This window comes from Silurus meridionalis, chromosome 4 (assembly GCF_014805685.1).
Source record: "Silurus meridionalis isolate SWU-2019-XX chromosome 4, ASM1480568v1, whole genome shotgun sequence".
NCBI lineage: Eukaryota > Metazoa > Chordata > Actinopteri > Siluriformes > Siluridae > Silurus > Silurus meridionalis.
In genome coordinates, this window is record NC_060887.1 from 10,984,889 (window position 1) to 11,006,259 (window position 21,371).

Consider the following 21,371-nt stretch of genomic DNA (forward strand, 5'->3'; position numbering starts at 1 on the left):
GATGGGTGTCCTATTATATTATATAAATCTTTGAAGTGTTAAAAAAGTATAATCTGTATTTTAAAAAGAGAATTATTGGTAAGTCATTGTGGGGTTGGCTGTTGGCTCTTTAGATTGTCTGCCTATCTACTACAAAGAAGTCTTTTTTTTTTTTTTTTTTTACTCGTCACTTAACAAATATCTTGGTCAGTATGGGTTCCTAATAGCATTTACCGTATCTGCATAGCCAGGATCAGCAAATCTGCTTTTCATGGGTGTCAGTTGCAGCTTAAGCATGACTAAAGCAGCGTTCAGTCCCCACGCTGCCCCACCAGCATTCCAACTCCATCCCCCTTCCATGGAATTACTTATCTTTTACTTTGCTTTCTCACTGTGTTCCAGGTTTCCAGACACAACTTTCATTTCAAGAAATGTTTTAGAATGCCTGAATGCACAGAATTGCAGTCCTCCAAGCAAGGAAAAACACCCGACGGTGTTATAAGCAAATTCTCTACGCCAGAGCAGTGTGACACGGCCCGAAGCTAAACGGATTATATTATTTTACTTATTAATGAGGCAAGTTAGTTCCTGGTAGAGCAGCTTTAATAAAGGCTTGTGCACCTCTTGTGATGTTAATTAGGCCAACAAAAAAAAAAATATAGCGTGTTGTACAAGTATAAAGGAAACACTCCTTTCTCCTGAAGACTCTTCTGTGTCTAGAAACTGGCTGCTACAAAGCTCTGACACCTGAGCCTACACCCATATATGTTACATAACTGTTTCCTAACACAACGCTTCAAGTTTTAATGAGTATACATTTTATATATATATTTCTATAGGAACTGTTAAATATTTGACAAATGAACCTTATAAATTAGGCTGTAGGTGATACTAGTGTTGATGTGTGGATCTAGAGAACAAATTGGCAACTTCTGATTTGAGAATTTAGCAGCCTGTATGTGTGTGTGTGTACGTGTGTGTATGTGTGTGTACATGTGTGTGTGTGTGCGTGTGTGTGTGTGTGTACATGTGTGTGTGTGTGTACGTGTGTGTGTGTGTGTGTGTGTGTGTATATATATATATATATACTCATATCATATCAGTGACGGGCCGTGCATTTGGTACCTGGGCCTTCAGTGGGGACTTACCCGTCTTAATCCACCTCTTAATACCACTATCATGTCACAATTATAGAAACCATCGATACTATATATAACAACGCAATATAACAACGCATTGCATTACAGAGAGAGACATTTCGCATATGGAGGGTGAAAACCATTTTACTAAAGCAGGCTCCAAACCTTTACACTACAACCGCAACTGTGTACCTACATCATCTGGAGCAGTTTAGAATCAATATTTGTCTAATAACATGAGATACAACATAAAGATTTAAATAAAATACACCTTACTCACCAGAAATGCAGACTCATAATGCATGCTTATAATTTGCACTGCTCTTCAGAGGCTGTAAGCCAGTGGTATCGCTCGTATTCACTGGTCTGAAAGTGGAGAACAAACCCTTTCCCAGGCTGAGACACGCTAGCTAGCTTCAGGGTTGGGCGACCTCCTCACGATGTCTAGCTTTTCTTGTAAAATGGATTTTTAAATATGTCCAAGACCAAATAAATTTCTCTTCCTCTGTAGGCATAAAAAAAAGGACTAACTTAGATGTATTAATGTGTGCAGAGCTACACACATGTTTTGCTAGCTGAACTTGACTGTAACAGTTTCCCTCTGACCAACCAATCAGAGGAAGGAAAAATGCTGACGCTATACTGGGCCAGCTAGCTGCCCTGTGAGGTGAATTTGAAATCGGATTGTTAAAGAAACAGACCCATTGGTAATATTCTCAAGTAAAAAGGCCAGCAGAACAGACTCTGAAGGCCCTGGGCAGATTAGATTGACATGGCAGCACATAGAGGCTGAAATATGATTGGACAAAAAAATCTAACTTCCACATACACGTACTGGAAGCAGTGCAGCCACGAGAAACGCTACAAAATGAAGAGAATAAACTGTTGGGGATAAATTAATAAAATTTCATAGAAACAAATATTAGAATTTAGGTTGTAAATGTAGGTTAGTACTTCTGAGGAAGGCTTTGATCGCCCTGACCGCCCACCACTGATATATATATGTACACAGTGGCCCTCGACCTACAAACGCCCGACTGTTATTATTATTATTAGTAGTAGTAGTTGTGGTATTTGCCTTGTGTTACACCATAATCTCACTAATGAACTATCATTGGTAGTAAATGAGGGAAATCTTATGCTCCTGTAATACGTAAGACAAAATAATTCACTATGTGATCATCATAATGGTCTTCTTTGTATATTCAAAGACCATTTGAAAACCTACAAAGATGAGGCAGATCATAAAAAGTGCCTCACAGACCACAGTGCTGTTCGAAATATCTTTTTGAACAAGCATACATTCGAGCCCCAGCAGCATAATCAAAACACAATAGGAAAGCAAAAAAAGTTCCCCATTCTAGATGAATCGTTCTTGCTACAGCAACGAGCACAACTGCGTCGCTACTCTTAAAGCTCTACACAGCCATTAGAGTGTCTCTGAAATCGCGGGTTGTCGCAGCACACGAGGTCTTAAGTAACAGCTGGCGACCCACACCACAGCAGGTGACTGATATAAACATAGTCTGCATTTCGCTATCACTAGCGACGAGCTGTTGAGGTTACAGCTTAAAGAAAAAGCAAATCAATTAGAAAGCAGTTTTCATGTTGTTTTTTTGAGTTGCACAGAATATTGTAGTGATTACTGAGGTCATGGATTATTCTTACTAAATTTAGCTTAAAGCTTTAAGCTTATAATTGCAAGATTTCAGTTATATACCAAAAATTGTTCATTCAGCACTTTCCACAATATGGAACATGTCTTGGGTTTAGGCAAAACAGATTCCAGCTTGGGATCACCTTTCACCAGTAATCAAGGCACACCATCTTCACTATTGCGCTGAATCTTATTTTCATGTTTACTTATAGTTTGTCGGTCTCTAAATGCTGCACTGTTTATTAATATTGTACAATGATGTGGCATTAATAGAGGCCATTTCGCATTTGCCCCACGCCCTTATTCAGAGTGAATTACTATAATGTCACGGAGCAGTCGAGTGTTAACGTTGGTACTCAAGGACCCAGAAGTGGCAGGTTGGTGGTGCTGGGCTTTAAAATGTAATTATTCTTAATGCAGTTTTATATTTTAACAGTGCATTTCTTCAGCATTGATATTACATTCTATTTATGGCAGAGCAAATGCAAAGTAAATAGATTTCATTTTTTTCTGCACATTATCTGACTATATTCCTGACTATTTGATTATTTGACAGGTCTTTATTTGTGTTTGTACCTGGATCTCAGCCAGAAAAGCATCACACAATCTAATTACAAAAAAAAGTAAAACTTTTAATTTTTTTATATTTTTATTTATCAGAGCATTTGTGAAATAGTAAATAGTAAACCAGACAGGTATCTAAGTGACATGCAGTGCAGAGACATTTTTAGTGCAGAGACTTTTATTTATATATATATATATATATATATATATATATATATATATATATATATATATATATATATATATATATATATATATATATATATATAAATATATAAATATATTTAAATATCATCAGCAATATGCATACATGTTCTGACGTGACATATTTTGCCTGACCAAAGAATTTCAGTGAAAGACGTTTATAGTAATGAAGCTGGTGGTTTCAAAATTGGGGAAGCACAGCTGTCTGTCCTCACAGCTGTCTCAAAGCACTGCAAACCAGCCAACATCATGGATCAAGCGAGTTGAAAGTTTTTTTTTTTTTTTTTTTTTTTTTTTTTTGCTACTTAAATTTTTGCTGACAACATTAGCAAAGATTTTGCTACACTTCACCGAAGGTACTGACAACTAGCTAGCTAGACTCTATATATATATATATATATATATATATATATATATATATATATATATATATATATATATATATATAATAATAATAATAATAATAATAATAAAAAACAAAAAATCTAATAAAAAAGAACCTTAATTGCTAAGAAAATAAATTTACAAGCTATATTATTTGTGTAGAAATGCTTTGTATCTATTTGATATTTTCTGGTTTATTGGCTGGTGCCAAGATGTTTACGTTTTAAATGTCAGTCCTGATGCCTATTGTTTCACTGATTGCTAGTTGGATGCAGGGTTCAGCTCTTTTTAGCGGTCTTCCGATCATCATATGGTGAAGCAATCCAAAAGAAAAAACTGGTATAAGGATGGACACTCAATAAATGTTGAGAGAATTTTTTTATTTTTTTTAATCTCCAATAATGGACTCTATGGCTCCCATTGAAACTGAATCCAATCACCTTATAATCAATCAACTTGATAAACTGTACTCAAAGTGTACTTGCCAGCATCTGACAGAAAAGCTCTATGGCTTCAGAGAGAACAAGATCCAGGTTGGCATGAGAGAAAAGCATTTGTTTTAGTGATTGATTCCTTGCGTTGCCAATAATCAGCGTGTCGAACACAGTACCAGTGATTGCTCCTGAGCCTGCGACTGTAGCAACTTCAGCACCAACTTGACCTCAGTGTGCAGCACATGTCTGAAAGCTCTGGTTCACATTTACAATGCTGAGTATCCTCCAATATTGAAACAGTTTGTGTCAAAAGAATAAACTGAACCACATCTACTACTATTTATTGTTGCAAGTGACCATGTGAGCCATTTATGGGGACTACAGAGTGACAAAGGTTTGTGGACAGCTGCCTATAAGATTTGTATGTACATTCCACATTTCATCCCCATTTGCTGTTATACTAACCTCCACTCTTCTGGGAAGATGTTCCACTAGATTTTAGACCATGCAAGATTTGTGATCCTTTGGCCACAAGGGTGTTACTAAAGTCAGGTCCTGGTGTAGGGTGAGGAGACCTGGGAGGGGGCAGTCAGTGTTCTAATTCATCCCGAAGGTGTTCCGCATCTCCATGGAGCAGGCTTTGTGCACAGGATCATTGTCATGCTGGAACATGTTTGATTCTTCTAGTGTAAGCGAACGGAGAGTGTGATTGGCGTCCCAATACTTTTGTCCAATCAAATTAATTGTCTGATTAGTTTAATTAATCAGCTCTCATTGTGTTTGAGTGCAATGAGCTGAGTGAATCTACAGCACAGATCATTGAGCTATTCAATTGTCTTCGTCATTCAATGCTTTAAATGCTTATTTTTTGTCTCTGACACCAAAGACGACTCAAATGGACTGTGGACTTTGCCAAAAAAACACAATTGCAGAGTTGTTTTTCTCTTTCTCTCTTCCTTTCCCATCCATTTAACGTTCTAGTTGCTAAAAATAACGGCAATTTTTTTGTTGTCTTTACCTCCAAAGCATAATCTTATCCAGTAAGTGGGTCGCCTGGGACCCGAATTGCACATAGCTACACAGGATAAGACACTTCCTGTCTTCCCCTCACTGGTTGTGGCTTTAATTCTTGTGCAAGGCTTCAGCAGAGCGACAGTTTTAACAGCGCTATTTAAAAAAGGGAATAAATGGTCTAATTTAAATTATATTTCAGGCGAATGTGAACTGTGATATTCAAATAAGGAGGATCTTTTTCAACTTAAAAAAAGCTGTTTTTATTGTGGCATAAACAATGGTGTAAAGGAATTGTGGTATGTAATGATTAATATATTTAATAAAATGTTTATTTATTTTTTAATAAAATCAATAAGTCTACATATCGTGTAACTGATCATCGAGCACGCACCTAACTCCGGATCATCCGTGTCGATGTGGTGGCCATGAAAATGTGGCCAGAAAGTGTTAAGTGACTTCCTTTCCTTTCTGTGGATGTGTGGGATCATTTTAAGTACACAACATCCTCTCGGTTATTTTCCATCCCACTGCCTGTTTTTTTTTGGTGTGTGTGTGTGTGTGTGTGTGTGTGTGTGTGTGTGTAGGTTTTATTTATTTCTCCTACTTAGTGGTGCAGTAGCAGCCTCACTGCAAGTAAGACTGTGTAAAGTACAGATATAATAATCTGTATGTGGGCACACTCTTTATGGACAAAAGTATTGGGACACCTGTTCTTCTGTTACCACGAATTTGAAGGCACGCAATTGCATTAATGTCTCTGTAGCATTACATTTTCCCATCACTGAACCAGCTCCAGCATGCCCAAAGCCACCTCTGTAAAGATGTGCTGTTCATGGGTTGAAGTGGAAGATCTTGAGTGGCTTGCTATAGAACTCAACCTTATTGAACACCTTTGGGATCAATTGGAACGCTGACTGCACCCCAGGCCTCCTCACCTACACCACTACCTGCCTTTACCAACTCCCTTGTGGCTGAATGAGCACAAATCTACATAATCTGGTGGAACATCTTCCCCGAAGAATGTGGAGGTTATTATAAAGGAAAGTGAGGATTAATGGTCAGATTGTTGCCCATATAGTGTGTCACATGCTATCAGTGTATTTTTCTTTTCTGAGACATTTAGGACAGTATCAGCCTCATGCTAAAGATATTACTGACCTTGAAAGCATTGTACTCGCAATGCTGCATCTAGTGTTTTAATTGTCGCACTTTTTTTTTTCCCTTAATACATATTGATCTACTGTTGTTTCCTTTGTCAGTGTGTGCAGTGTGTCAATGCTTTGATGCCCACACGATCATCAAGCTGCACATCGAGCCCAGGCGAAACTCGCAAAGGAAAAAAGGCACAAGTGAACTTAAAAACTTTGTGAGCTCTGTGGGTGGTTTAACAACCAAGTGCTAAAACTGTTACACTGTTATCTAAACATTGACCCCCCCCCTTACTGGGTCTGAAAAGATAAATATACCTTCGCTTAATGATCTCCCGAACTTGTTTTCTGAAACGCTTGACAGTCTCAGTGCTCCACATGAACTAGTATTGTGTCTTCCTCTAGCTCTGAGCTCTTTTTTTCACCTCTGTAATGATCTGTTATTTTACCGATCTTTCTGTCGCAACATATAAGGACAGGAAACTGTTACAAGGGTGCTTGGAACACATTTTTTTTGGGTCTTCCTGTAGACAGTTTAGAAGAAATTAGATCATCGTTGTAGGATCATTCCATTATAAAACATATGAAAGCATTCACGCTGAAATATTTGTGATGGGTTCAGAGATATTGGTGCTGATTTGTCAGTGCTGAGATCACAGAGGGCCATTGTTAGAGCAGTTACAATGACATAAATAATCACTGTTTCACTGTTAGTTTAAAAAAACAAGTCTTTCCTTTTTTTCTTTTGAGAGAAAGAAGGGATCTTCAGAAAGTGAAGTTCAGGGATTGGATTATCAGTCGATGGATATACTGTATTATGGATGGATGGACCACCATATCGGAGGAAAAATGCACATATTAAATTCACAAAAAAGAGTTTGAAGTAGGGCTGCAACTAAAGATTATTTTGATAATTCAATTAATCGTGTGTGTGTGTGTGTGTGTATATATATATATATATATATATATATATATATATATATATATATATATATATATATATATATATATATTATAATATAAGAAGCCGAAAGTTTTATATAATATATATAATTTAGACTATTTAAATCTTATAGTGGCTGCTGTTTGAGGAGTGTAATATACAAACATTGAACAGAAGCATTTGAACATATAGTGAAGACGCAGTAAAACACATTTGAAAACACAAGTTGCTTTTGTAGTAAACATGCAGTAAAAAGTGAATGGAACGGAGAAACGCAGCGAGCTAACAGTCTTGATAATAATCATTGATCATAATCATTCGCTGAAAACCACAGTGATAAAAAAAAAAAAACAGTGATGATAAATGTAATCGTTTACCGCTGTTGTTTTTTGCTGCTTTCAGATTGTGTTTGTTCGCAGCGTTTTAATGGAATCCATCACCATGTTATGAGCGAGCTGATAGCGCAACATGATGCTCGCGACTCACCACAGGACAGAGCCAGTGCGACTTTGCTGAAGTGCCCAAACAGTCAATAACACTTCATTAAACTACACCATTTTCACATGATCAGGAGATTTTGCTGATGTTTCCGTGCATATGTCCTATTTATCTAAATGATCAAATATATCTTAAGTGGATTTTAGAATAACTACTTGGTAAGATATGGAGGAACTTGGGCGACCTTAACACTAAAAAAACGCTCCGCCTCCACACATTAAAAAAAAAATGCGTTGCGGTTTCCGAAAGCCTCCATTTGCCGTTTTCAAATTTATCCACGTTCAAACGGGTTTTCAAGAAGTGTAGTTTTCGTTGACTGCAAACACAGTGTGGAGAGAAGCAGAGCAAAGTGATGAGCTCTTGTACAGTGTGATTGCTTTTGCTACAAGCAGCCTCTTGTACCACTTCTTTCTACTGTACTTTGAATAAATCTTCTACTACAAGAGCTTCGCGGTTTCATCAGTGAGTTGCAAAAATAAATGAAAATGATCAACAGATGTGTTCGTCATGTGGCAGGCAGCCAATCAGAACTGATTTTTGGGAAAAATAAGTTATTTGAGGTTACGGTTAGCCAGTTGGGTCGACCCACTGCTGGCAAAAAGAACCCATTTGTGCTCTCCTTATTGTGGGGAATGATTGTGCTTGTGCATACAGATGTTTCCTCATTTACAACCTTACGAAGAAAAGCAACACGAAAGAGGTGAATTGTGCTTGGTGATATCCAGATCACGATATTTGGATGTATTATGCATCTCTACCGAGCGGTAATGGTAAAGCCGTGCTGCATCACATCCCTATTAGCATGTCGTCAGATGGCATTGTGGGTAATCTTAGAAGCATTTGAAAAACGTCAGTAAAAAATCAGTAATAACACTGATGATGGCATGCTAGCTTTTAATGATTAGCATTATATATGCAAAGACATTTAGGGTGAGAAATCAACCTTGCACCTTGTGTTCCTTAGCTTGAAGAGAGGGCGTGAAGAGGAGGAAAGGAAGGAGACTGTTTTAGTCCAACTCAATGTGTGTGCGCTTGGAAGAGGGAGAGGGTTTAAAATAGAACTGGCATTTGTGCTCTGGGAGACTCTGGATTTTAATATATCATCAATTTACAAAAGCAAGTTCTCCCAAAGCGGTTCTCGTGCTCGTTCAATATCCTACTTCACAGCCGGGGTTGCATACAGCTGTGAGAGACCTGCAGAGTGGTGTAAGAGTGATTAAGGCACTGGAGAAAGTAGACTTTTTTCTTGCGGTAGTGCAAAGAGTGTGTGGTATGCATGCAACTCGACACAACTTTTTTTTTCTTCTTCTTCTTGTCTGACAATGAGGGCACAGAACAGCCCACATTTAAAAGTTAAACCCGTTTGAAGTCTACAGCGTTTTCAGGCTCTCGTCGTCTTCACTTTCAGCGTGGGAAACGCCCGCAACCGGAGTTCACGCAGAGTTCAGAGCGACTTTGTTAATCATCCGCAGCGTAAGGTGTGTTGCGTTTGCGCTCAGGAACGGCAGGCAGCGTGTGATAACATTGCGGTGGCCGTAGGTGCTTTAAGATCTACTAAAGACAAATGAACTCGGCTGACATTGTGACTTAATTGATTTTGAGGGCCGTAGAAGGGTTTTCGTTCACACGCTCATTGTTGGCTTTGATTGAAACGGACAACCTCGTGCTCACGCAATGGAACTACTGAGCTGCCATAGTGAGGAATGAGAGATCTCCAAGAGAGAAATCATGAGTTTAGCTTTTTTCACAATTAAACAGGTTTCCTAAAAAAAAAAAAAAAAAAACCTGCAAGAAAACAGGCTTAATATTATTCAGGGAATGCTTTAAACGGATTCAAACCGTTCCAACGTTTTTCGTTTAGAGAAGTCCTGACCCTCCCGGCTACCGAATTTCCAAATTCCTCCCAGCACTAAATCCAGCCAGACTTCCTCGTGCATTTAACCCTGTAATTATAGAAGATCTTAGAAAAGAATGAAGGCCATGCTGAGGTTCTGCCCACTCCAGCTGAAAGTGCATGCAGCCATCAAAACCGATTCTTTCATCCTATTCCTTCAATCCAACCTTGTAATTAATGATCAAACATTTTTAACCAATCGCTTCTTTCAGCTCTCAAGTGTATTAGCGTGCATTATTATTTATTTATTTATTTATTTTACTTAATTAGCTCTATTAACCATACGACAGTAAGTAATACTGTAGTTCTTAATACTACTAAAATAAATCACATTTTTGCTTTTTGCTGGTGTACAATGTATTGGGACATCTGACATTTTTTTAAACCATATGAGGTTCTAACCCCAAACTCTTAACACAAAATTGGAGGCACACAATTGTGTAGTATGCCTTTGGAGGCATTAGCATGAAATTTTCCCTTCACTTGGACTAGGAGATCTAAAACCTGTTTCAGCATGACTTGCACAAATCCATCTCCATAAACATATGGTTGGAAGCGCTTGAGTGGCCTCTGACCTCAACCCTACTGAACAGCTTTGGAATGAATGTGAATGCTGACTGCACCCCAGGCCTCCTCACCTCACCTACATCAGTAGCTGACTTTACTAATACTCTTGTTGCAGAATGAGCACAAATCTCCACAAGCACACTCCAAAAACATTGTCCCAGAAGAATGAAGGAATAGGAGTGTTAAAAAAAATAAAAAGTGCACGCGAATCTCGAGCTGAATATTTTGCACATCTGCGACACGATTGGCTGATTAGATCTCCGCATGAGCGTGCAGGTGTTCAGGAGTCGACTGCGCATTGTGTTAAACTTGACAACATTGCGCTCGGACTTTCGACATCAGGTGAACAGAACAGCCGATATCAAAGTGCAGGGACTTTTTTAGCTCAATTATCCACATTACTCCACAGTGCAGTCTTGCAGCCTGATATCTCCTCCCGAAGTCACAATTTAATCTTGTCTTTGACGGTCTGAGGTTTTTAGAATGGTACAATTGCACTCAGGAGCTTTATAAGGCAACACGTTTAAGGAAAAGAAATTACGCATTTTAAGCATCGCATTTGTCACCGCCTTTTCAGACATAACACAGTCAGGGTTTGTCATGCTTGAACACATGGGACTGATGATGCATGTACATTATGATTACCAAATTAACATTGTGGGAATGAGCCATAATAGTAACTATATACATTTGTTGTTATTTAAGTTAAAATAATGCTTTTTATATATATATATATATATATATATATATATATATATATATATATATATATATATATATATATATATATATATATGTATATATATGTGTGTGTGTGTGTGTGTGTGTGTGTGTGTGTGTGTGTGTGTGTGTGTATATATATACATACATATATGTATATATAATTGTTTTTATTTGATTAGTTTCATACTTTTCAAGACCTGATAAGAACAAAGTGCTGTTCTCTTTATGCATCATTCATTCTGGTTGTATTTAGTATTTTGTGCCGACCGATCACCAGTGATGGGAAGTAACGAAGTGCAAATACTTACCGTATTTTTCGGACTATAAGCCGCTACTTTTTTCCCACATTTTGAACCTCGGAAAAATGCAGTGGCAGGCTATTCCCAAAATACCGCTATGCTCCTAAAGGAAGTACAACATATTTCACCCATTACACCATGTAACAGACACTGTCGTTTTTTAAAGCCTGTGTAAAGTTCATTAGTTTCAATGTAGACAATGTAGACTTATTTATGTTAAAAATAAAAAATATTTTTCAAATTCAGTGGGTGCGGCTTTACTTCACTATTTATTTTTCTGACAACTCAAACTTTAGTTTTAATTAATTTGGTGACATGATCAAAAATGTTTTGTTCTCATTGCCACCATTTTAAGCCCATCAACCTATTTGTCATTGTGCGGCTTTTTCAATCTACCGGCGGTGTATTGTTTCCTGGCTCTCACACACCACAGATGAAGACTAGTTTACAAAGCTAACAATGAGCAAGTCAGAAGGCAATGAGCAGTATGGCGGACGTGGATGAGACAGAGGGAGTCAGCGGTGTGAACATGACTGAGATCAGAGACCTTCCTTAACATCATCACCTTCTCTTGTGTTCTATATGGTGGTTGTTCAGCCTGGACACATTCATTAGATAACAAAATTATGATGTGACGTTCAGTTAGCAGCATGACACTAAAACGTGTAGCAGTAATGGCTACTTTTTACTTAAGCACATGTCAGAACCCAAACTTCTTTACATTAACTTGAGTGAAAAAGTGCAGTCAGTACTTTTTTAAAGATTGAAGGATATGTGTACTTTTGCCATCTCTGCCGATCCTGTATTACATTGTGCTAATTCTCTATTGTGACTGCTTAGCGTACAATCGTTGATTGTGCATACGATCGTATTTTGCTTCTGTCTCACTCTCAACCATGTAAAACACACTCATCTATGCGACTGAAAAGAAATACAGTCTTTCCAAAGGGGCACAAAATGTACCGGAAGCGTTGCTGTTGGTAACTGTCTTTAGAGACTGTGCACCGAATGCACTCGCATTGAGTTCACAGGCCGGAGCTTGAGTTTCTTGTTATTCTTTGTGTCTGAGACCGAAAGGCAGGCAAGCGGGGGCAAATACACACCACCTCCTCAAATCTGATAATTCTTCTCATACCATGGTGTGTCTGGGCATGATCATTTCAGTCTCTATATATCTCTCACACAGACGCACACTTCAGCAGCATTCAGCACATCAGCATTCAAGGCTGTTGTGTGGCAGTTATCATTAATAGCCGCTGCTTTATTTGCGTGTGTGAATTTGTGAGCATGTATTGTCACAGTGCAGGTACGAAAGCGGCAAATGAAATTCCTTCCTCTTTCTCAATCCCACAGGAATCAGCTCCACTCTATTTGTGAGCATTAAGCAATAGGTGACTACCATGAAGTGACGATTCAGTAAGGCAGGATTTATTTATTTATTCTCGACTTCAATAGAAGCAATTGTTATCTGATAACGCTGTTACTCGCGGGGCTTGGGAGGGTTTGATCCGACCACAGTAACACTTCATTGCTCTTTACAGTCGCAGTGCGCAGAAAAGCATCTCTGAATGCACATTGCCTGTTTTTGGATGATAGTAGTGCAATCTCAGGTGGTTTTCTGCCATCCAAGCCCATTTACCTCCGGGTAAACATGCTGAGCGTTCCGAGATGCATTTCTCATCATAACGGTGACGCAGTGAACCGACAGGTTTCCGGTGTCTTACGTGATTTACTTACTGTTTTGACGGTAATCTTGTTTTAAAAAAAAAAAAAAAAAAAAGGTCCCGTTATAGCACGGTGAGTATTATGTGATTCATTATATCATCACTATATGCACACACACACACACACACACACACACACAAAACTGTAAAAAGGAGGCCAATTCTGTTTTTTGAGATTATTAAACAATTTGTGCCTTGGGTATGGGACTATATGTGTGTTTGTATATATATGTATGTAAAAATGAGTTTGTCTGCGCTTTGTGGTATTTCTAGGGAAACAGATATACAAAAGCAGAGAGTTGTCCAATGGACTATGTGGTAAGCTTCTGACACACACACACACACACACACGAGTCTCCTGTGGCATAGAGGCTGATAATTGATAATGTCTTAGCTCACTCCCAGACCTTATTGGTTTACTGTTCATTATTGACTTAGGTCTAATTTGCTCTTTCGGAGAATAAACTCGTTTGATTTTACATGTGCCCAAGTGACCTTTTTTCCCCACTTGAATAGTCTCTTTATACACATTTCCTCATTTATTAAGAGCTAATAGACACAACATTTAAGGTACAATGGAAAAGCAACGGGCCTCATTTATCCAGCTGGATTTAAATGAATGTAAGCGTAAAATCGTACGTAAGGGCATTCACATGAGCAATATGGTATTCATGGTAATCTAGTTAGTGTCTCTAGTATCCCACAAGTGCTGTCGGCTTGTAGATTCACATCTAAAGAGACTCAGTGATGTAATTGATGAGCTTTGAAGTCCGTTGCTCAATTGAGTCATATTTATGATTAGTAGGGGTGCAGCTACCGTCAAGTTTTTTTTATTTAAATCACAGCCTTTGCGTGGAAAGTGACTTACATGCGTTTTCATCCTCGTTTTGTGCTTACCCCACTTTCCGCACAGAGGTTGTGATTTTCTAAAAAAAAAAAAAAAAATTATATATATATATATATATATATATATATAATTTTTTTTTTTTTATAATAATAAAAATAAAAAATAAATTAAAAAATCTGAGCCCTGCGTAGGCACAATGTGGAAACACAGAAGTCGCGTGAGAAGGGGAACTGGCGATGCCGATACTTTGAATGGAAAGTGGCGTATGCACAAAACGGGGCTGGAAACGTTTATAAATGAGACCCCCGGGGTGGTCCAGATTTTAGCGGGTGTTGCGTCGGTAATAATGGTCCGAAGGGGAAACACGGTGCTCCGTGCTGGTTGAATGGACTAAACATTGCGCCCTAATGACAGTGACGGAAATCCAGCCAATGGAAATCCATAAATAAATGAAAAAGAGAAATGATCTACCAATGCAATGAGCTGCATTGCTAGATAATTAAGAGCATACTCAGGTTAGTGGGCATCACTAAATAAGAATCTGCTTCATAGTAAGCTAGAAAATCGTTGTTTAGTTTGATATTTACACAGAATTTGCCTCTTCAAATGATATTGCATTAAAACGCCATCTGTGGGTTTGAACACGAAAAGCCATGTAAAGGAAAAGTAAGCCATCTCGTAAACTTAAATAGGCTACAGACAAGGCTCGCTGGAGTGTTGCTTAAAAATGTGTTTTATTTATGCATATCACTGCGACACGCTCTTCTCAGAAACCTAAGCACACTTCACAAGTATTGTAGGGAACTAAAAATATAGGTCAGAGCAGACCATGATCAATCATTGCTTTTGTGAGCTACTTCCTGTAAGCGCAGTCCCTCGTTAAAACCGCACAACCTCAACACTATTTACACATTCTAGATTTGTGCAGGTTTTGCAGAGTGAAAATCAGCCTCAATGCCCAGAGTCACAGTCCTGCATGCACACCGGTGGAGGGAAAGCATCCGGAAGCGGACCGCATGGTGATACACCTGTGTGTGTATTCTCACTCCTGGCTCACTCATTCTTCTTTTTCTTTTTTTTTTCTCTTGGTTTTAAACACAGAACCTAGTCGTGGGCTGGTTTACTGGTGTCCTGTTCTCATCTGGTCTTTGGTTTTGGTCTCATTCCGGACAGAATCATTTCCCTGTTTCCTTTTTGTCTTTATTGGTTTATAAATTTTTTCCGTTGTCGGAGGGGTTTGGTATCTCAGTTCCGTCAACCCGAGTAGCCAAAGGGTGTGCGTATGCCTCTTTTTAAAAGCATGAACTCTATAAAGGTTAGTTGGTGTGTCTGTTCTCAATGTATTCTCCAGTGTTATTTCCGAATGGGACTGCTGCTTTTTCGAACGATATGTAGGCAGCAGAACTTTATTCACTGCATGAAGCCTCGTGGATTGTTGTATCTCGTCATGATACTCGTATTGTAAGTGTTTCATAGGTGAAAGCTGTTGGAGTTTTTTCCCTGCAAACTCTTTCTTTTGAATCAACATTCTTTTTTTTTTTTTTCAATGATTCAGTTTCATGTTTGTTCGTATTGATGATGTATGTTGTTTTGTATGAATTGCTGCCGAATAAGAATTGCAGCACTCGCTCTCTTTTTCTAGCTCTCGCGCTCCGTTTCACCTCTGTCTCTTTCTATGCTACTCATCTCTGTTTCCATGTTTCTCCATCTGCCCCTCCCTCCCTGCATTTGTCTTTCTATCTATCCATCTACCTATTAAAGTGGCCCATAAATATCTGGATATTATGAATTGTTAGTTTTTGTAGAATTTACAGCACCTTTTAAATATCCACCATTGTAGGACCCCCCCCCTTTTTTTTTAAATAATTATTATTTTTTATTTATTAAATTTTAGTTTTTTTTTTTTTTTTTTTAAACAAAGAAATTTGACACTTTTCAGCTGTTTCATGGCAGGTGTGTGTTATTCCATCATCATTTCCTCATTCGCCTCACACACATAAGGTCTAGAGTTTATTTGGAAGCTGTTGCTGTTAGCCGTCGCTGTGAAGCTCAGTCATCGCCAGTGAAGCCATGATCCGGCTGAAAAAGGAAAAACCTTCACATTAGCTGTGGCCACACCGGATAACGTTCTTTCCCTAGTGATGAAAAAAAACCGCTTGACAACAGTCAGTCAGATTAAGAACACGTGCCCGTGTCAAAGCCAACAAGGTTCCACCAGAGTAAATACAGAGGGTTTACCACAATATGTAAACCACTGGTAAGCCTCAAAAACAGGATGAGCAGATTAGTGTTAGTCAAAAACATCTGAAAGAAAAAAAAAAAAGAAATTGTTGCTGTTCTAAGGTGAAATTTCTATGAATGATGAGGCGAAGAACAGCTTGCGGCAGAATGCTGCGAAGAGAAGAGTATGACGAGATGGAACTGCTCATGAGTGAAAGCATACCATCGATCTTATGGCATAGGCATGTATGGCTGCCAGGGGGCAATGAAGACAGCTGCAGTAACAGCCTGGCAGAGCATCACCAGTGGAATGAAAAACAGTGTTTGGTGATGTGCATGTGATCCAGACTTCAAAGGATTTTTGGATTAAAAATGACACTTCTCATGTTTGTAAGTTTGTCAAGCCCTTATAAACTTGAACAAATAAATAGTTAACAAATTGGATGTAAAAAGCCATTAAATTAAAGATAAAGGTTTGCACATTGATATTCAAATATGTATGTATGAATGTCGCTCTCTCTCGCTCTCTCGCTCTCTCGCTCTCTCGCTCTCTCTCTCTCTCTCTCTCTCTCTCTCTCTCTCTCTCTCTCTCTCTGTGTTTGTTTTATGTTCCCCTTGGCAGTCTTGCAGGATATTTCAGTACAGCATAGTGACGTGAATGAGAGCCGAATGAAAACTGACACGGCTTCCTCTGACAGCTCCAAACACATTCCTCTGTGCTGCGTGAAGACTCTCACCTGGTGCGCTCTGGGAGCTGTAGTTCAGATCATCCTATATTTAGGTTGCTTATCTGAAATACTGATATGTAGCATCTGGTCTGCTTGAGAGAGTGAATGTGTGTGTGTGGGTACTTTGCAAGCGTGGAACAGAGAATCTTTCGCTTAACCCTGGGATCGTTTGGGAACCTGCGTGCTTTTCTGTTCGGTTTAGGAAACGACACGTGCTATCTCAAGGTGTGAAAGAGGTCAAAGGAAGTTAAAAGTGGAGACTGAAAAACAAGAGAGCAGGAAATGTGAAAACGAGAGGAAGGAAAGAGGAATGAACTCCTCCTCAATGAGCCTCCCTTTGTCCTTCTAGCTCTTAGGTTACCAAGGGAGGAGCATCGACTTTTTTTTTTTTTTTTTTTTTTTTTCCCCCTTCCATTTGTTCCATCCAACCATCAGTGGCAGCGTCCATATATTCTCTATTCTCCCCGACCCCCATCATAAGTGTGTGCATTAGAGAGGGAGACTTGGCGCGCGCGCGCGCACACACACACACACACACACCACAAATTCATAAATGACTGACGCTGCAAGGAGTCTGTGAGGGAGGAAATGAGGGAGGGGTTGGGAGAACGAGGCAGGGAGGTGGAAACAGGAATCAGCAGCAGCATCAGTGTGTGAACGTGCATCGGGAGAGAGAGAAAAAGAGAGAGAGAGTGCAAGACAGGGAGGAGAGGAGAACAGAGGACAGTTGGCTGCACTGCTCAAATGCAGTTGGAGGTTGGAAGGCGAGGAGGATGAGTGAGCGTGGGGGAAGGAGATGAGACAAAGGGAGAACACATCGTTGTTTTCATTCCACAGAAAAGAGGGAAGAGAGGGATCTGCACGGAAACAAGGAGAAGAAGGAGAGCCTAACCATGACTCTGTAATTTTTTAGCCAAAGGAAGCAAGTCAACGGATAACAAGCAAGCGCTCTTTTTTTTTTTTTGCTGCCAGGGAGGAAACTGAGGGAGAGAATTTCAAAATGAATAGGAAAGATATTGTTTTAGCAAAGCCATAGCTAAATAGTACTTTCCTTTTAGAATTGAGAGACTCAAGAATTGATATTTTGTCTTTACTTCATTTAATTATTTGTAATTTTTTTTTTTTTTTTTTTTTTTTTGGCACATCCCAGGAGAAATAAACAGGAGGCGAATCGAACAGTGTTTTATTATATGGAATGTGTTTAGTGTTGTACAGACACCCTTGGTATCATTGTTGGGTTTACTTTACAGCTGATATGCAGAAAAACCAGGTTTCTCTTATGCAAAAGTTTTCAGAGGTAGACGTTCTCACCCATCGCGCTCATTTCCCCGTCATTTCTTTCCTTTTGCGATGCTCTGTTTCAGCTGGAAGCACGCGCCCGTGCGTACTCTCGAGCGATCTTTGATTTCCTCGCCGGACCGCTGCCCATACAGACAGAGTCTCTACTAGTGTCTGCTGCTGTCTTCATCGAGATGTCAACATTGATTAACTTTATGGCAGCAGAGACAGTGGCGGGACTTTGCCGTCCCTCTTCAGCGTGCGCGTATTAAACCAGCGCGGCGTGTGTAAAAGTCCCGATCCGCCGAGCCACGGCTGACAGGTTGCGTGTTGGCGGAATTCGCCTTCTGTTTGGGTTCTTTCAAGGTTTTCGTCTGGCACAAATCTGCGCTGCATCGTGTCACCATGGCAACAAGCTGGCAAGCGTGAAGTCTTTCAAGTTAGTGTAAACTTTTAAGGTCAGTCTGTCTCTCACGATTTAGATCCAACACGCAGATTACAAGGTGCTTTTCTTTGAGATCGCTCTGTCTGTCTACCGTTTCTCTCCTCTTTTTTTTTTTTTTTTTTTTAATTTTGTGCAGCTGATTAGATTAGATTTGCCCTCACTAGTATTTAGTACAGGCAGTCATGATTTATACCTATTTGCCATCGTGATGTTGATGATCGACTTGTGTTGTAGTTGAACTCAGGTTTCATCTTCTTTCTGGAGTGCCAGCAATGCCCATCTCTGCTAGATGAGGCTTGTGAAGGCAAACATAGCTGTCTCATGAACCAGAACTTCTTACACCTTAATCACGTTGGCACATAATTCACAAATCCACCTTTTTGGCTTCATCAAGGAACAGGGACTCTGCCATATTCTTGATGAACAGGTGCTACGTTCGAGTTGCCGTGGTTTGACCCCGTGCAAGGCTCGGTTCTTTGTACTGTTATGTATCCGATGTTTTTGTAAACCCCCCCCCCCCTTTCCTATACACGGTGCACCTGTCATGAATGCTCACAAACTAAGGACACGATTTGTGATTTATGATCCTGTTTGATTGATTTATTTAGCGCTTTTTTCGCCATTGTCTCAAAGCAGCTTTAAAGAAGTTAAGAATTAAAGTGGTATATGTGTATATGTATTCTATACGTGCGCCAAGTCCCGTCTCACACGTCAGGACCGCATCAATTTATATTCCGTGCCGTGTATTTGTACAGGCGTCGGTGCATTTAATCAACTCCTCAGCCAGGTCCATAAGCTCTTGCACTTAGCGGGCCTCTTTAGAGCTGCACTGAAAAGACACTAGAAGCTTAGTAACAAGCTCGTTCAACTTTATTACACGCCACAGCAACACCAGAGCCCGAGAGCCGCGTAGTGTTGTCTCAAATATCACACGGCTGCAAGGTTCTGGGGCTTTGCACGTGGCTCTCGCCTTGCCGTCCGTCTTCACTTGTACTGACTTGTAACAATTATATAATCGATATCACTGATTATAGCTATTGGTGCTCTGCTAAAACAATCAGACTTACAATCTAAAGCTTATGGTTTCAGAAACAATCTGACGCGGATTTATTGTCGTGCTGATGCCTGACTCGTTTCTGTGTAAATGGGAAAAGACTCGGAGGACCTGACAGTCTGAAGAGCATGGATAGGAAGTGTGGCTACTGTTACAGTCACCGAAAGTGCTTTTGAGGTTTTGGTAATATATGCAGCGGACTTGGACTGTGCTTCGTGCTTGTAGGACTGTTCTGCCCGTACACACGGACACTGTTCGTAATTTATCCAAACAGTCGGCCATTATAGGCTGCTGTTTCTTAGCCAGATGCTTCATTAGTATTTATGTGACCCTGCTATGTTCCGCGTGGGATTCTTTTTTTTCTTCTTTTTTTTCCTCAGGAAACTGATTTATTAAGGCCCGCTGCATTCGATGGAAGCGTTCCCCGGGTGGGAGGTGTCATTTAAGATAATAACCGCGCGATTAATTTTTCCACTCCGCCTCTAACGAGTCATCTGGCCGAGATCTCTTAGGGCCGAACTTCTTATTAAGCCAATCAAGTCTCATTATACTCACACCGACAGGCCGCTCGGTAGTCGGTACTTCGTGTTTCAGACGTTGGAAGGTGACAGTCTATACACCTTGGCTCATACAGATGCGCAAAGTCACTAATGGTGCTCTCGTTGCATTACCTTTTATAATAGCCATATTTTGATCTGATTTCTAGGGCATTGGTAGAACAGTTTCAGGGCTCTCGAAGATCAGTTTACCTTTTTCTAAATCGGTCATCTTTCTATGTCTAAAAATTATCTTCAACAGTTTAGCTATGTAACTTGGGGCTTTGTTTTAGTCTCGGTCTATGAGTAATAGAATTCGGGTTATCGGCTAGCAGGAAACAGTCACTGAAATCGAATATTAGACCGTTTCGCTGTACTTTTTAAACCAAAAAAAAAAAGGAAGGAAGGTCAGGTCAGGTCATAGTGTCAGCCTGGAGAACGGGAAAGAATACGTGGGCGGGGGGACGGGGGAGAGAGAGATCATCTGGAAGAAGCGAGCGAGCGTGATCGAAAGGGAAAGGGAGAGGGAGCGAGAACAAGAGGAGGAGGAAAGGAAGAACGGTGCCCAGTGCACAGTCTGGAGGCTGAGGGAGGGATTTCAGGAGAGGAGGGACAGGGAAGGGGAGCAGCCGAAGGGAAAGAGTACAGAAGGAGCTCGAGAAGCTCAGCCAGAAGTGATCTGGAAGAGGCGGGAGGAAGAGGAGAGAGAGAGAGAGAGGATACAGCTGGACGACAGTGGACCCAGAATCATTTGGAGGAAGAAGTAGAGAGAATGAGAAGTAAGAAGGAATATAAGTGTCCGTGACTCGAAAGAGAACGGGAGGAGGTCAGCCGAGCGAACTCGATCCAGACTAGAATTGGTGCTTTCGAACCTTTTGTGTTCCTGATCTAATACTATGTTATAAAGTTTACAGTATTCTTTTCTCACAAGGACTGATTTCTATCATTTACGTTCTTAAGAATTTCGATCAAGACGATTTGTTTATAGTGCTATTAACCAGGACATGACAGGCGACAGACAGAAGCACTGAGAGGTTATGTGCTTGGATGTGGGCAATTCTTCAACCAGGTTCGTCTCAAACTTGAGGTAGA

The 21,371-nt window shown here is 39.9% G+C and overlaps 1 protein-coding gene across 6 annotated transcripts in view; it reads left to right on the forward strand.

Annotated features, from left to right (window-relative positions):
* Nucleotides 1-21,371, forward strand: part of shc1 (SHC (Src homology 2 domain containing) transforming protein 1) — a 34,816-nt gene that overhangs the window by 2,943 nt on the left and 10,502 nt on the right. For 2 of the 6 annotated variants that reach the window (XM_046846905.1, XM_046846900.1), the window contains exon 2: nt 13,445-13,489. The exons of 1 other annotated variant lie outside the window; for it this stretch is intronic. In XM_046846905.1, the coding sequence (XP_046702861.1) occupies nt 13,478-13,489 (12 nt within the window). In that variant the 5' untranslated portion in view covers nt 13,445-13,477. Of the gene's footprint in view, nt 1-13,444; nt 13,490-18,092; nt 21,367-21,371 lie in introns of those variants that run through there. 3 more of the 6 variants (XM_046846903.1, XM_046846902.1, XM_046846904.1) reach the window with 3 other exon arrangements.